Genomic DNA, 17,098 nt, shown 5'->3' on the forward strand with positions numbered 1-17,098 from the left:
TTTGTCCCATTTTGTGAAATCTTGGTTGGTGAGCGGACCCCAGACCTCACAACCATAAAGGGCAATGGGCTCTATGACTGATTCAAGTATTTTTAGCCAGATCCTAATTGGCATGTTGAAATTTATGTTCCTTTTGATGGCATAGAAGGCCCTTCTTGCCTTGTCTCTCAGATCGTTCACAGCTTTGTGGAAGTTACCTGTGGTGCTGATGTTTAGGCCGAGGTATGTATAGTTTTTTGTGTGCTCTAGGGCAACGGTGTCTAGATGGAATTTGTGGTCCTGGTGACTGGACCTTTTTTGGAACACCATTATTTTGGTCTTACTGAGATTTACTGTCAGGGCCCAGGTCTGACAGAATCTGTGCAGAAGATCTAGGTGCTGCTGTAGGCCCTCCTTGGTTGGTGACAGAAGCACCAGATCATCAGCAAACAGTAGACATTTGACTTCGGATTCTAGTAGGGTGAGACCGGGTGCTGCAGACTGTTCTAGTGCCCGCGCCAATTCGTTGATATATATGTTGAAGAGGGTGGGGCTTAAGCTGCATCCCTGTCTCACCCCACGACCCTGTGTGAAGAAATGTGTGTGTTTATTGCCAATTTTAACCGCACACTTGTTGTTTGTGTACATGGATTTTATAATGTCGTATGTTTTACCCCCAACACCACTTTCCATCAATTTGTATAGCAGACCCTCATGCCAAATTGAGTCGAAGGCTTTTTTGAAATCAACAAAGCATGAAAAGACTTTGCCTTTGTTTTGGTTTGTTTGGTTGTCAATTAGGGTGTGTAGGGTGAATACATGGTCTCTCTCATGGTCTCTCTCTCTCTCTCTCTGTCTCTCTCTCTGTCTCTCTCTCTCTGTCTCTCTCTCTCTCTGTCTCTCTCTGTCTCTCTGTCTCTGTCTCTGTCTCTGTCTCTCTCTGTCTCTCTCTCTCTCTCTGTCTCTCTCTCTGTCTCTCTCTCTCTCTGTCTCTCTCTCTCTCTGTCTCTGTCTCTCTCTGTCTCTCTCTCTCTCTCTGTCTCTCTCTCTGTCTCTCTCTCTCTCTCTGTCTCTCTCTCTGTCTCTCTCTGTCTCTCTCTCTCTCTCTGTCTCTCAATGACTGATAGTGAGTGATTCAGCTCCATGGTTTAACAGTCCGTTTCTCTCGTCTCTACAGATGTTTTCCGTTATCCCCCACAAGTTTCTTCCCAACGTCAAGAACCCCTGTTGGTACGAGGAGCACACCGGGAATGTCACCAGGGACCCTTACAGGAAAAACCTTTACGCCCGTTACTCTCGCCGCTTCAGAACCGTGTTTGAGTACCTGAGGAAGGCTTTCCGAGAACACGTGTACCGCCGCGGGGGGAAACACTACCGCATGCGCTGCCTACCTTACTTCTACATCATAGGTCAGCCGAAGTGTGGCACCACAGACCTGTACGACAGGCTGCAGCTGCACCCGGAGGTCAGGTTCACCACCTTCAAGGAGCCGCACTGGTGGACCAGGAAGAGGTTTGGTGAGTTTTACTGGAGAGTTAGGAGACACACACACACAGTCATACACACACACACACGCAGTCACAAACACAGTCACGCACACACACACACAGTAATTAACAGCTTCAACAACTTTGCCTGACCCTTCACCTTGCTGGAGCCGAGAAGGCTGGTGTGTGTGTGTGTGTGTGTGTTTGTGTGTGTGTGTGTGTGTGTGTGTGTGTGTGTGTGTGTGTGTGTGTGTGTGTGTGTGTGTGTGTGTGTGTGTGTGTGTGTGTGTGTGTGTGTGTGTGTGTGTGTGTGTGTGTGTGTGTGTGTGTGTGTGTGTGTGTGTGTGTGTGTGTGTGTGTGTGTGGGGAGCTCATGGGCTGGATAGCCTGAATAAGTATTACAGAACTAGATCAATTAATGGAGAGTTATCCAGGTACACAGCGTGAACTGGGTTTTCTACCTGAATGTTAACTTTTACTGCCTCAGAAACCCGGATCCGGGAGCACCCCCCACCCCCCACACACTGATTAGCATAGCTAGCATAGCTTCAGAAGTAGATAGTAGCATCTAAATATCATTAAATCACAAGTCCAAGACACCAGATGAAAGATACAGATCTTGTGAATAAAGCCACCATTTCAGATTTTTAAAATGTTTTACAGGGAAGACAAAATATGTAAATCTATTAGCTAAACACGTTAGCAAAATACACCACTATTCTAACTCCATCAGTTTCTTACTCCTTCAGGTGCTATCACCAATTCGGCTCAACTAAGATATTGATATCCACTAACCAAGAAAAAACCTCTTCAGATGACAGTCTGATAACATATTCATGGTATAGGATAGTTTTTGTTAGAAAAAAGTGCATATTTCAGGTAGAAATCACAGTTTACAATTGCACCCACCATCACAAATCGACTAGAATTACTAGATAGAGCAACGTGTATGACCCATTTACTCATCATAAAACATTTCATAAGAATAGACAAAGCATAGCAATGGAAAGACCCAGTTCTTGTGATTTCAGACCATATTTCAGATTTTCTAAGCGTTTTTCAGCGAAAACACAATAAATCGATAAGTTAGCATACTACATGTGCAAACGTTACCAGAGCATCGATTCCAGCCAAAGAGCGCTATAACGTAACCACCGCCAAAAGATATTAATTTTTTCACTAACCTTCTCAGAATTCTTCCGATGACACTCCTGTAACATCATTTTACAACATACATATACAGTTTGTTCGAAAAGGTGCATATTTAGCCATACAAAACCGTGGTTACACAATAAAAATACTAGGAAATCAAGCCTCAATATGTCTGACGTCATCTATCAGAGTGATCTAGTTTAATTAAAAGCTAATCATATACTTGACTAAAAAATACAGGGTTGACAGGAATCGAAAGACAAATTAGTTCTTAATGCAACCGCTGATTTACATTTTTAAAATTATCCTTACTTTTCAATACAGGGTTCGCCAAGTGAAGCTATACCAAAGCTATACCAAACAAAATGGCGAAATATGCGTTTAAAATATTTCGACAGAACAACAATTTATCATATTAAATATTGCTTACTTTGAGCTGTTCTTCCATCATATTCTTGGGCAATGTATCCTTTCTATGTTATAAACGTCTTTTGGTCGATAGATGTCCTCTGTCCTTCGAAATATCCACTAACGATCGAACGGGACCACAAAACGTGTCCAAAGTTTCAGAGTGCACAACAAAGAAATTCCTCAAAATCGCACTAAACGGATATAAATTGCTATAAAACGGTTTAAATTAACTACCTTATGATGTTTCTAAGTCCTATATCGAATTAAATTACAGACGGATACATTTCAAGTTGATAACCGAGCCTGTGAAAATGGCGTCCGGAGGTCCCATCCTGCGTAAGGGCGAGCGTCGAAAGGGGGGCTACTCTCACTCCTTGGTGTTTTATAACCTCTGAGAGCTACCTAGAAGGCCCATTCCACTTCTCATTGGTTACTGACATCCAGGGGAAGGCGGGTGCAGTTCGTGTCGTTCCATAGGATAGACAGAGACCTTAAAAACTGATCTGAAACCAGAGCTTCGCTCTCAGACCTTTCACTGTCTGTCATGGATTTCGCTGTAGAAAGTGTTCTGGGTCACCCACAGACATAATTTCAACGTTGTATGAAACTAGAAGGTGTTTTCTATCCAATATAATTAATAATATGCATATTGTACGAGCAAGAATTGAGTACTAGGCAGTTTAATTTGGAGACGACAAAATGCTAATTCGGAACAGCACCCCCTGTAGTCGCAAGAAGTTAATCAGGAATCCGCTTTCCTTCTTTCTTTACTTTCAGCTTGTAATGAGTATTTTACTAGTTTTTTTTACAGGGTATTTGACAGGGTATTTGACAGGGTATTTTACTAGGTATTTGACAGGGTATTTGACAGAGTATGTTACAGGGTATTTGCCATGGTATTTGACAGGGTATTTTACAGGGTATTTGCCATGGTATTTGACAGGGTATTTTACAGAGTATTTTACAAGTTTATTGACAGGGTATTTTACAGGGTATTTTACAGGGTATTTTCAAGGTATGGTGCTTCTCAAGAAAACTGCATTCAGACGATTTTAGATGATAATGTTTCACAGTTTTCTTTCCCGATACAGTAGGCCTCAGTCGTCATTACTCAGAGCGGTTTTCTTTCCCAATACAGTAGGCCTCAGTCGTCATTACTCAGAGCGGTTTTCTTTCCCGATACAGTAGGCCTCCGTCGTCATTACTCAGAGCAGTTTCCTTTCCCGATACAGTAGGCCTCCGTCGTCATTACTCAGAGCAGTTTTCTTTCCCGATACAGTAGGCCTCCGTCGTCATTACTCAGAGCAGTTTTCTTTCCCGATACAGTAGGCCTCCGTCGTCATTACTCAGAGCAGTTTTCTTTCCCGATACAGTAGGCCTCCGTCGTCATTACTCAGAGCAGTTTCCTTTCCCGATACAGTAGGCCTCCGTCGTCATTACTCAGAGCAGTTTTCTTTCCCGATACAGTAGGCCTCCGTCGTCATTACTCAGAGCAGTTTTCTTTCCCGATACAGTAGGCCTCAGTCGTCATTACTCAGAGCAGTTTTCTTTCCCGATACAGTAGGCCTCTGTCGTCATTACTCAGAGCAGTTTTCTTTCCCGATACAGTAGGCCTCCGTCGTCATTACTCAGAGCAGTTTTCTTTCCCGATACAGTAGGCCTCCGTCGTCATTACTCAGAGCAGTTTTCTTTCCCGATACAGTAGGCCGCAGTCATCATTACTCAGAGCAGTTTTCTTTCCCGATACAGTAGGCCTCCGTCGTCATTACTCAGAGCAGTTTTCTTTCCCGATACAGTAGGCCTCAGTCGTCATTACTCAGAGCAGTTTTCTTTCCCGATACAGTAGGCCTCAGTCGTCATTACTCAGAGCAGTTTTCTTTCCCGATACAGTAGGCCTCAGTCATCATTACTCAGAGCAGTTTTCTTTCCCGATACAGTAGGCCTCAGTCGTCATTACTCAGAGCAGTTTTCTTTCCCGATACAGTAGGCCTCAGTCGTCATTACTCAGAGCAGTTTTCTTTCCCGATACAGTAGGCCTCAGTCGTCATTACTCAGAGCAGTTTTCTTTCCCGATACAGTAGGCCTCAGTCGTCATTACTCAGAGCAGTTTTCTTTCCCGATACAGTAGGCCTCAGTCGTCATTACTCAGAGCAGTTTTCTTTCCCGATACAGTAGTCCGCAGTCATCATTACTCAGAGCAGTTTTCTTTCCCGATACAGTAGGCCTCCGTCGTCATTACTCAGAGCAGTTTTCTTTCCCGATACAGTAGGCCTCAGTCGTCATTACTCAGAGCAGTTTTCTTTCCCGATACAGTAGGCCTCAGTCGTCATTACTCAGAGCAGTTTTCTTTCCCGATACAGTAGGCCTCAGTCATCATTACTCAGAGCAGTTTTCTTTCCCGATACAGTAGGCCTCAGTCGTCATTACTCAGAGCAGTTTTCTTTCCCGATACAGTGGGCCTCAGTCATCATTACTCAGAGCAGTTTTCTTTCCCGATACAGTAGGCCTCAGTCGTCATTACTCAGAGCAGTTTTCTTTCCCGATACAGTAGGCCTCAGTCGTCATTACTCAGAGCAGTTTTCTTTCCCGATACAGTAGGCCTCAGTCGTCATTACTCAGAATAGGTTTTTCTTAATACAGTGCATTCAGAAAATCTTCAGACCCCTTGACTTTTTACACATTTTGTTATGTTACAGCCTTATTCTAAAATGTATTCAATAGTTTTTTCCCCGTCATCAATCTATAAAACATTATCTCATATTGACAAAGCAAAAACAGGTTTTTAGACATTTTTGCAAAGTTATTAAAAATAATAATCTTAAATATAACATTTGCATAAGTATTCAGACCCTTTACTCGATATTTTGTTGAATCACCTTTGGCAGCGATTACAGCCTCGAGTCTTCTTGGGTATGACGCTACAAGCTTGGCACACCTGTATTTGGGGAGTTTCTCCCATTCTTCTCTGCAGATCCTCTCAAGCTCTGTCAGGTTGGATGGGGAGTGTCACTGCCCAGCTATTTTCAGGTCTCTCCAGAGATGTTAGATCCAGTTGAGGTCCAGGCTCTGGCTGGGCCACTCAAGGACATTCAGAGACTTGTCCCGAAACCACTCCTGTGATGTCTTGGCTGTGCTTAGGGTCATTGTCCTGTTGGAAGGTGAACCTCCGCCCCAGTCTGAGGTCCTGAGAACTCTGGAGCCGGTTGTCATCAAGGATCTCTCTGTACTTTGCTCCGTTTATCTTTCCCTCGATCCTGACTAGTCACCTTATGTAAATAAGGTATTTATGTTTAGTTTTTTTCATAAATCTGCAAACATTTATAAAAAACAGTTTTTTCTTAGACACTATGGGGTATTGTGTGTAGATTGATGAGGGAAATGTTTTATTTAATCCATTTTAGAATAATACTGTAATGTAACAAAATGTGGAAAAAGTCAAGGGGTCTGAATACTTTCTGTATATACTATGTACTGTATATACTATGTACTGTATATACTATGTACTGTATATACTATGTACTGTATATACTATGTACTGTATATACTGTATATACTATGTACTGTATATATTATGTACTGTATATATTATGTACTGTACATGCTATGTACTGTATATACTATATACTGTATAAACTATGTACTGTATATGCTATGTACTGTATATACTATGTACTGTATATACTATGTACTGTATATACTATGTACTGTATATACTGTATATACTATGTCCTGTATACACTATGTACTGTATATACTATGTACTGTATACACTATGTACTGTATATACTGTATATACTATGTATGCCAGGTCCAGGTGTGACATAAGTGGGCCCCTGACCCCCAAAAAGAAGATTAGCCATGTCAGCTAACAATTTCTACACCTAAACATGTAGTAATCATGGCCGAATACCGACCGGGGGGCCCTGACCTCCTGACCCCCCCCCCCATTGATTTCTAACTCAAATATCATATTAACATGGCATAAGTAATATTTATTTTTGTAGAATTGCAGGAAATTTGCTTTAAAACGTTAACGTTTCATTCCACCATCAAGAGGGGGGTGCCATTAAAATGTTTTGCTGGCTTAGGGCCCCCAAAAGGCTAGAGCCGACCCTGGCACTGACCTTACTTTGGGGATGTGGCTAAAGCCACTAAAAACGGACAGAGCAGTCCATTAGTCTTTGAAGCCCTATTGCAGTGTACCGTGCAGGTGTGTTGCTCTGGATAAGAGTGTCTGCTGGGGGGAGTGTTTGGGTGTGTATGTGCCTTGCGGGTGTGTGTGGAGTATAAATGAACCCACGGTTTCCTGTTGTTTCCTGTTGTGATGGTATTGCACCATTAGATATCCTGTCAAATGCTACAGTACAAACCCAACTGGCTGTGTGTGTGTGTGCGTGTGCGTGTGCGTGTGCCTGTGCCTGTGCCTGTGCCTGTGCCTGGAGGTGGACGGTATAAACACACAGAGCTTTAATAACCTGTTCTCTAAGACACTGCATCTCAGTGCTAGAGGTGTCACTACAGTCTCTGGTTCGAATCCGGGCTGTAAAACATCCGGCCGTGATTGGGAGGCCCATAGGGCGGCACACAATTGGCCCGGCGTCGGTCCGGGTTTGGCCGGGGTAGGCCGTCATTGTAAATAAGAATTTGTTCTTAACTGACTTGCCTCGTTATATAAAGGTTACATTTTTTTTGTTGAAATAAACATTGAAACACAGAGCTTTAAAAACCTGTTAAAATGGCGCCAGAGAAGAAGGCTGACGTTCTACTGTTTATTTGCGTTGTTTGTAACTTTTTTTTTTCTACTTATTTCGTACATAATGTTGCCGCTACCGTCTCTTATAAACTAAAATAATTTCTAGATATCAGGACTGTGATTACTCACCACGGACTGCCAAAATCCTTTTTTTCCTTTAACGAGTCCGACGAGCCCGACGCGAACGATATACTGCTTTCTCGGGAACAGGCCCAGATCCCCGTGACTTGCGTGAAGAGGAGGCGGAGAAAAAGGGTCCGGTGAGCGGGGCTGCCTTCTGAGAATTTGTATGCGATTGAATAAACTCCCCACTTCCTTCCATTCTGCTAGCTAACGTGCAATCTGGAGAATAAAATAGATGACCTACGTGGAAGATTAAACTACCAACGGGACATTCAAACCTGTAACATCTTATGCTTCACGGAGTCGTGGCTGAACGACGACATTATCAACATGGTTATATGCTGCACCGGCAGGAGAGAACAGCGGCGTCTGGTAATACAAGAGGCGGTGGACTATGTATTTTTGTAAATAACAGCTGGTGCACGATATCTAAGGATGTCTCGAGCTATTGCTCGCCTGAGGTAGAGTATCTCATGATAAGCTGTAGACCACACTACCTACCTAGAGAGTTTTCATCTGTATTTTTCGTAGCAGTCTACATACCACCACGGTCAGAGGCTGGCACTAAGACAGCACTCGAGCTGTATACCGCCATAAGCAAAGAGGAAAATGCTCATCCAGAGGCGGCGCTCCTAGTGGCCGGGGACTTTAATGCAGGGAAACTTAAATCAGTTTTACCTCATTTCTACCAGCATGTTACATGTGCATCCAGAGGGAAAAAACTCTGGACCTCCTTTACTCCACACACAGAGACGCATACAAAGCTCTCCCTCGCCCTCCATTTGGCGAATCTGACCATAATTCATTCCTGCTTACAAGCAAATATTAAAAGCACCAGTGACTAGATCAAAAAAAAAAAGTGGTCAGATGAAGCAGATGCTAAGCTACAGGACTGTTTTGCTAGCACAGACTGGAATATGTTCCGCGATTCCTCCGATGGCATTGAGGAGTACACAACATCAGTCATTGGCTTCATCAATAAGTGCATCGATGACGTCGTCCCCACAGTGACCGTACGTACAAACCCCAACCAGAAGCCATGGATTACAGGCAACATCCGCACTGAGCTAAATGCTAACGCTGCCGCTTTCAAGGAGCGGGACTCGGAAGCTTATAAGAAATCCCACTATGCCCTCCAACGAACCATCAGGCAAAGCGTCAATACAGGACTAAGATCGTGTCGTACTGCACCGGCTCTGACGCTCGTCGGACGTGGCAGGGCTTAAAAACCATTACAGACTACAAAGGGAAGCACAGCCGAAAGCTGCCCAGTGACACGAGCCGACAAGACGAGCTAAACTACTTCTATGCTCACTTCGAGGAAAATAACAATGAAACATGCATGAGACTGTTCCAGAAGACTGTGTGATTACGCTCTCCGCAGCCGATGTAAGACCTTTAAACAGGTCAACATTCACAAGGCCGCAGGGCAGGACGGATTACCAAGACATGTACTGTGATCATGCGCTGACCAATAGGCAAGTGTCTTCACTGACATTTTCAACCTCTCCATGTCCGAGTCTGTAATACTAACATGTTTTAAGCAGACCCCCATAGTCCCTGTGCCCAAGAAAACTAAGGTAACCTGCCTAAATGACTACTGACTCGTAGTACTCACGTCTGTAGCCAGGAATTGCTTTGAAAGGCTGTTATAAACACAGAGATTTAATAACCTGTTCTCCTGTTATAAACACAGAGATTTAATAACCTGTTCTCCTGTTATAAACACAGAGATTTAATAACCTGTTCTCCTGTTATAAACACAGAGATTTAATAACCTTGTCACGTCCTGACCATAGTTCTTATGTGTTTTGCTTGTTTTAGTGTTGGTCAGGACGTGAGCTGGGTGGGCATTCTATGTTGTGTGTCTAGTTTGTCTGTTTCTGTGTTCGGCCTAATATGGTTCTCAATCAGAGGCAGCTGTCAATCGTTGTCCCTGATTGAGAATCATATTTAGGTGGCTTGTTTTGTGTTGGGGTTTGTGGGTGGTTGTTTCCTGTCTTTGTGTTTTGTCTGCACCAGAAAGGACTGTATCGGTTTGCCACATTTGTTATTTTGTTTTGTATCGTGTTCACGTTTATTTATCGTAATTAAACATGTTGAGCACTGGCTACGCTGCGTGTTGGTCCGATCCCTGCTACATTCTCTCTTCTCGTGAAGAGAGGGAAGGCTGCCGTTACAAACCTGTTCTCCTGTTATAAACACAGAGATTTAATAACCTGTTGTCCTGTTATAAACACAGATTTAATAACCTGTTGTCCTGTTATAAACACAGAGATTTAATAACCTGTTCTCCTGTTATAAACACAGAGATTTAATAACCTGTTCTCCTGTTATAAACACAGATTTAATAACCTGTTCTCCTGTTATAAACACAGAGATTTAATAACCTGTTCTCCTGTTATAAACACAGAGATTTAATAACCTGTTCTCCTGTTATAAACACAGAGATTTAATAACCTGTTGTCCTGCTATAAACACAGAGATTTAATAACCTGTTCTCCTGTTATAAACACCGTTTCTTTGATAGCCTGTTGTCCTGTTATAAACACAGATTTAATAACCTGTTCTCCTGTTATAAACACAGAGATTTAATAACCTGTTCTCCTGTTATAAACACAGAGATTTAATAACCTGTTGTCCTGCTATAAACACAGATTTAATAACCTGTTGTCCTGCTATAAACACAGATTTAATAACCTGTTCTCCTGTTATAAACACAGTTTCTTTGATAGCCTGTTGTCCTGTTATAAACACAGATTTAATAACCTGTTGTCCTGCTATAAACACAGTTTCTTTGATAACCTGTTCTCCTGTTATAAACACAGTTTCTTTGATAGCCTGTTGTCCTGTTATAAACACAGTTTCTTTAATAACCTGTTCTCCTGTTATAAACACAGATTTAATAACCTGTTCTCCTGTTATAAACACAGATTTAATAACCTGTTGTCCTGTTATAAACACAGATTTAATAACCTGTTGTCCTGTTATAAACACCGTTTCTTTGATAGCCTGTTCTCCTGTTATAAACACAGAGAGGTAATAACCTGTTCTCCTGTTATAAACACAGAGATTTAATAACCTCTTCTCCTGTTATAAACACAGATTTAATAACCTGTTCTCCTGTTATAAACACAGAGATTTGATAACCTGTTGTCCTGTTATAAACACAGATTTAATAACCTGTTCTCCTGTTATAAACACAGTTTCTTTGATAGCCTGTTGTCCTGTTTGACAGATCTGGGGGCGTTGGAGAATGTGTTGAGTTCATCGCTCTGTGTATGACTCTGTCATGTGCTGTTCTCTCCATGTGCCTCTGTAATGGTATAAGGCTAGCAGCCGCCACAGATGGGACGATATGGGAAGTTATAGCTGTGTGGAAACAGAACGGGGAGTCATGGTGAAATCCCAGTTGACCTGAATGAGAAACTGATTCTAGAAAACCTTCTTCAAAACAGGAAATGAGATTTGCAGCTTTTGGCTTTTGTTCTATTTGTTTCCTTTAGTTGTAGTTGAGAATTTAATTGTTGTTCCGTTCACGCTCCAAACCTGTCTGTCTGTGTGTGTGTGTGTGTGTGTGTGTGTGTGTGTGTGTGTGTGTGTGTGTGTGTGTGTGTGTGTGTGTGTGTGTGTTTGTGTGTGTGTGTGTGTGTGTGTGTGTGTGTGTGGTCTGGTACAGGACTCTGAGTTATTGTGGTCTTTAGTTATACTCATCCTCTTCCTCCCCCCTCGCTCTCTCTTCCTCCCCCCCTCGCTCTCTCTTCCTCCCCCCCTCTCTCTCTCTTCATCCCCCCTCTCTCTCTTCCTCCCCTCTCTCTCCCTCTTCCTCTCTCTCTCTCTCTCTCTCTCTCTCTCTCTCTCTCCCTCTCCTTTTCTCTCTCTCTCTTCCCCCCTCTCCCTCCTCCCCCCTCCCCCTCATCCCCTCTCTCTCTCTCTCCCTCTCTCTCTCCTCCCCTCTCTCTCCTTCTCTCTCTTTTTCCTCCTCTCTCTCTCTCTCTCTCTCTCTCTCTCTCTCTCTCTCTCTCCTCTCTTTTCCTCTCCCTCTCTCCCTCCTCCCCTCTCTCTCTCTCTCTCTCTCTCCTCCCCCCTCTCTCTCTCTCCCTCTATCTCTCTCTCTCTCCCTCCCTCCCCCTCTCCCTCTCTCTCTCTCATTCTATCTCTCTCTCCCTCTCCTCTCTCCTCTTTCTCTCTCTACTATAATGTCATTTTAGTGTCAGCATCTGGCCCATCTAGTGTATATAGCTCAGTTTTGCCTCCAGGGCAGGACTCATGACAATAGTGTCAACCTGCTGACGAGACTGTGCTCTGCAACCGAGCATCAGGAAACCAGCATTGTTAGCCAGGGACACTTAAACTGATAAATCCTACATTGTTGTGAGGATTTACAATTCAAGGTGTTTATTGTTTAACAGGGTAGTGGTTTATACTGTCGAACCACAAAGCCTGAGGTCATTCTCTAATCCTGGGGAAAACTAACAGCAGTGTTATACTGTATGAAAGCCTCTAATCCTGGGGGAAACTAACTGTAGTGTTATACTGTATAAAGCCTCTAATCCTGGGGAAAACTAACAGCCGTGTTATACTGTATAAAGCCTCTAATCCTGGGGAAAACTAACAGCAGTGTTATACTGTATAAAGCCTCTAATCCTGGGGGAAACTAACAGCAGTGGTATACTGTATGAAAGCCTCTAATCCTGGGGAAACTAACTGTAGTGTCATATTGTATATTAAAAGGTCTCTAATTCTGAGCTCATCCTCTAATCCTGGGGGAAACTAACAGCAGTGTTATACTGTATGAAAGCCTCTAATCCTGGGGGAAACTAACAGCCGTGTTATACTGTATAAAGCCTCTAATCCTGGGGAAACTAACAGCAGTGTTATACTGTATAAAGCCTCTAATCCTGGGGAAAACTAACAGCAGTGTTATACTGTATAAAGCCTCTAATCCTGGGGAAACTAACAGCAGTGTTATACTGCATAAAGCCTCTAATCCTGGGGGAAACTAACAGCAGTGTTATACTGTATAAAGCCTCTAATCCTGGGGGAAACTAACAGCAGTGTTATACTGTATGAAAGCCTCTAATCCTGGGGAAACTAACAGCAGTGTTATACTGTATGAAAGCCTCTAATCCTGGGGGAAACTAACAGCAGTGTTATACTGTATAAAGCCTCTAATCCTGGGGAAACTAACAGCAGTGTTATACTGTATAAAGCCTCTAATCCTGGGGAAACTAACAGCAGTGTTATACTGTATAAAGCCTCTAATCCTGGGGAAAACTAACAGCCGTGTTATACTGTATGTATATCTCTCAAATGGAACCCTATTCCCAATAGGCGCTTGTCAAAAGTAGTGCACTACCTAGGGGGAAAGGATTCCATTTGGAACGCACCCCTAGGTATAGTATAATCATATCAGTCTGCTGATAACAGTGAACCAGTATCTCACCTGACCCTGCGGCTCTCAGGCTATAGCCGGGTATTTCTGTGTCACTGTGACGAGAAACAGACTGATGTCCCTGTGTAGATCAAGCTGACCCTGTGGCTCTCAGGCTATAGCCTGGTATTTCTGTGTCACTGTGACTAGAAACAGACGGATGTCCCTGTATAGATCAAGCTGACCCTGCGACTCTCAGGCTATAGCCTGATATTTCTGTGTCACTGTGACTAGAAACAGACGGATGTCCCTGTGTAGATCAAGCTGACCCTGCGGCTCTCAGGCTATAGCCTGGTATTTCTGTGTCACTGTGACTAGAAACAGACGGATGTCCCTGTATAGATCAAGCTGACCCTGCGGCTCTCAGGCTATAGCCTGGTATTTATGTGTCACTGTGACTAGAAACAGACGGATGTCCCTGTGTAGATCAAGCTGACCCTGCGGCTCTCAGGCTATAGCCTGGTATTTCTGTGTCACTGTGACTAGGAACAGACGGATGTCCCTGTGTAGATCAAGCTGACCCTGCGGCTCTCAGGCTATAGCCTGGTATTTATGTGTCACTGTGACTAGAAACAGACGGATGTCCCTGTGTAGATCAAGCTGACCCTGCGGCTCTCAGGCTATAGCCTGGTATTTAAACCCTGTGGGTTTACGTGAAGCACAACAAGTCAGGTAGTGCTTTGATTTGGACCGAAACTGTCGACCCGCTGAGCGGTTTTACTATCTATGAATGACTTGAGGAGAGTGACATTTACTAACGTTGCTTTCTCCCTCTTTTTTTCTCTTTCTCTCTCTATCATTATTTGTCTATCTCCCTCCGTCTCCCCTCTCTCCTTCCTCACTCTCTCCCTCCCTTTCTCTGTTCCATCCCTCTCTCCCTCCCTCCCTCTCTCCTCCCTCCCTCTCTCTGTTCCATCCCTCACTCTCTCCTCTCTCCCCTCCCTCTTCCTCCCTCCCACCCTCTCTCCTCCCTCCCTCCCTCCTTCCCTCTCTCCTCCCTCACTCTCTCCTCCCTCCCTCCCTCCCTCCCTCCTTCCCTCTCTCCTCCCTCACTCTCTCCTCTCTCCCTCCCTCCCTCTCTCCTCCCTCCCTCCCTCCTTCCCTCTCTCCTCCCTCACTCTCTCCTCCCTACCTCCCTCCTTCCCTCTCTCCTCCCTCACTCTCTCCTCTCTCCCTCCCTCTCTCCTCTCTCTCTCCCTCCCACCCTCTCTCCTCCCTCCCTCCCTCCTTCCCTCTCTCCTCCCTCTCTCTCCTCCCTCTCTCTCCTCCCTCCCTCCCTCCTTCCCTTTCTCCTCCCTCACTCTCTCCTCTCTCCCTCCCTCTCTCCTCTCTCTCTCCCTCCCACCCTCTCTCCTCTCTCTCTCCCTCCCACCCTCTCTCCTCCCTCCCTCCCTCCTTCCCTCTCTCCTCCCTCACTCTCTCCTCTCTCCCTCCCTCACTCTCCTCCCTCCCTCCCTCCCTCTCTCCTCACTCCTCCCTCCCTCCTTCCCTCTCTCCTCCCTCACTCTCTCCTCCCTCCCTCCCTCCTTCCCTCTCTCCTCCCTCACTCTCTCCTCTCTCCCTCTCTCCTCTCTCTCTCCCTCCCTCCCTCTCTCCTCCCTCCCTCCCTCCTTCCCTCTCTCCTCCCTCACTCTCTCCTCTCTCCCTCCCTCACTCTCCTCCCTCCCTCCTTCCCTCTCTCCTCCCTCACTCTCTCCTCCCTCCCTCACTCTATCCTCCCCTCTCCCTCCCCCCTCACTCCCCTCCCTCCCTCCAGGTATAATCCGTCTGAGTGAGGGGTTCCACGACCGTTACCCAGTAGAAGACTATTTGGATCTGTTTGACCTGGCAGCCTATCAGATCCAAGACAGCCTGATGGGAAACGCCCACTCCGGAGCCCCAGAGCAACACAACATCATCATAGGTAACACACCTGTAATATCAACATCATCATAGGTAACACACCTGTAATATCAACATCATCATAGGTAACACACCTGTAATATCAACATCATCATAGGTAACACACCTTTAATACCAACATCATCATAGGTAACACACCTGTAATATCAACATCATCATAGGTAACACACCTTTAATATCAACATCATCATCATAGGTAACACACCTTTAATATCATCATCATAGGTAACACACCTGTAATACCAACATCATCATAGGTAACACACCTTTAATACCAACATCATCATAGGTAACACACCTTTAATATCAACATCATCATAAGTAACACACCTGTAATATCAACATCATCATAGGTAACACACCTGTAATATCAACATCATCATAGGTAACACACCTTTAATATCAACATCATCATAGGTAACACACCTTTAATATCAACATCATCATAGGTAACACACCTTTAATATCAACATCATCATAGGTAACACACCTTTAATATCAACATCATCATAGGTAACACACCTTTAATATCAACATCATCATAGGTAACACACCTTTAATATCAACATCATCATAGGTAACACACCTTTAATATCAACATCATCATAGGTAACACACCTGTAATATCAACATCCTCATAGGTAACACACCTTTAATATCAACATCCTCATAGGTAACACACCTTTAATATCAACATCATCATAGGTAACACACCTTTAATATCAACATCATCATAGGTAACACACCTTTAATATCAACATCATCATAGGTAACACACCTTTAATATCAACATCCTCATAGGTAACACACCTTTAATATCAACATCATCATAGGTAACACACCTGTGGATGTTGATTAAGGCAGCCCCCCCCTCACCTCTCTGATTCATAGGGGTTAAATGCAGTTAAATGTGTTCAGTGATTGTAGTGTCCTGTGATTGTAGTGTTCAGTGATTGTCGTGTCCTGTGATTGTAGTGTCCTGTGATTGTCGTGTCCTGTGATTGTAGTGTCCTGTGATTGTAGTGTCCTGTGATTGTAGTGTCCTGTGATTGTAGTGTCCGGTGATTGTAGTGTCCTGTGATTGTAGTGTCCTGTGATTGTAGTGTCCTGTGATTGTAGTGTCCTGTGATTGTAGTGTCCTGTGATTGTAGTGTCCAGTGATTGTAGTGTCCTGTGATTGTAGTGTCCTGTGATTGTAGTGTCCGGTGATTGTAGTGTCCTGTGATTGTAGTGTCCTGTGATTGTAGTGTCCTGTGATTGTAGTGTCCTGTGATTGTAGTGTCCTGTGATTGTAGTGTCCTGTGATTGTAGTGTCCTGTGATTGTAGTGTCCTGTGATTGTAGTGTCCGGTGATTGTAGTGTCCTGTGATTGTAGTGTCCTGTGATTGTAGTGTCCTGTGATTGTAGTGTCCTGTGATTGTAGTGTCCTGTGATTGTAGTGTCCTGTGATTGTAGTGTCCTGTGATTGTAGTGTCCTGTGATTGTAGTGTCCTGTAATTGTAGTGTCCTGTGATTGTAGTGTCCTGTGATTGTAGTGTCCTGTGATTGTAGTGTCCTGTGATTGTAGTGTCCTGTGATTGTAGTGTCCGGTGATTGTAGTGTCCTGTGATTGTAGTGTCCGGTGATTGTAGGTTCCTGTAATTGTAGTGTCCTGTGATTGTAGTGTTCAGTGATTGTAGTGTCTTGTGATTGTAGTGTCCTGTGATTGTAGTGTCCTGTGATTGTAGTGTCCTGTGATTGTCGTGTCCTGTGATTGTCGTGTCCTGTGATTGTAGTGTCCTGTGATTGTAGTGTCCTGTGATTGTAGTGTCCTGTGATTGTAGTGTCCTGTGATTGTCGTGTCCTGTGATTGTCGTG

At 44.0% G+C, this 17,098-nt stretch overlaps 1 protein-coding gene across 3 annotated transcripts in view; it reads left to right on the plus strand.

The window, feature by feature from the left end:
- The window catches only part of chst15 (carbohydrate (N-acetylgalactosamine 4-sulfate 6-O) sulfotransferase 15), a 112,096-nt gene that overhangs the window by 83,121 nt on the left and 11,877 nt on the right, over positions 1–17,098 (plus strand). For all 3 annotated transcript variants that reach the window (XM_071394695.1, XM_071394697.1, XM_071394696.1), the window contains exons 3-4: positions 1,157–1,496; positions 15,096–15,242. In XM_071394695.1, the coding sequence (XP_071250796.1) occupies positions 1,157–1,496; positions 15,096–15,242 (487 nt within the window). The remainder of the gene's footprint in view (positions 1–1,156; positions 1,497–15,095; positions 15,243–17,098) is intronic.

Source organism: Salvelinus alpinus, chromosome 3 (genome assembly GCF_045679555.1).
Source record: "Salvelinus alpinus chromosome 3, SLU_Salpinus.1, whole genome shotgun sequence".
Taxonomy (NCBI): domain Eukaryota; kingdom Metazoa; phylum Chordata; class Actinopteri; order Salmoniformes; family Salmonidae; genus Salvelinus; species Salvelinus alpinus.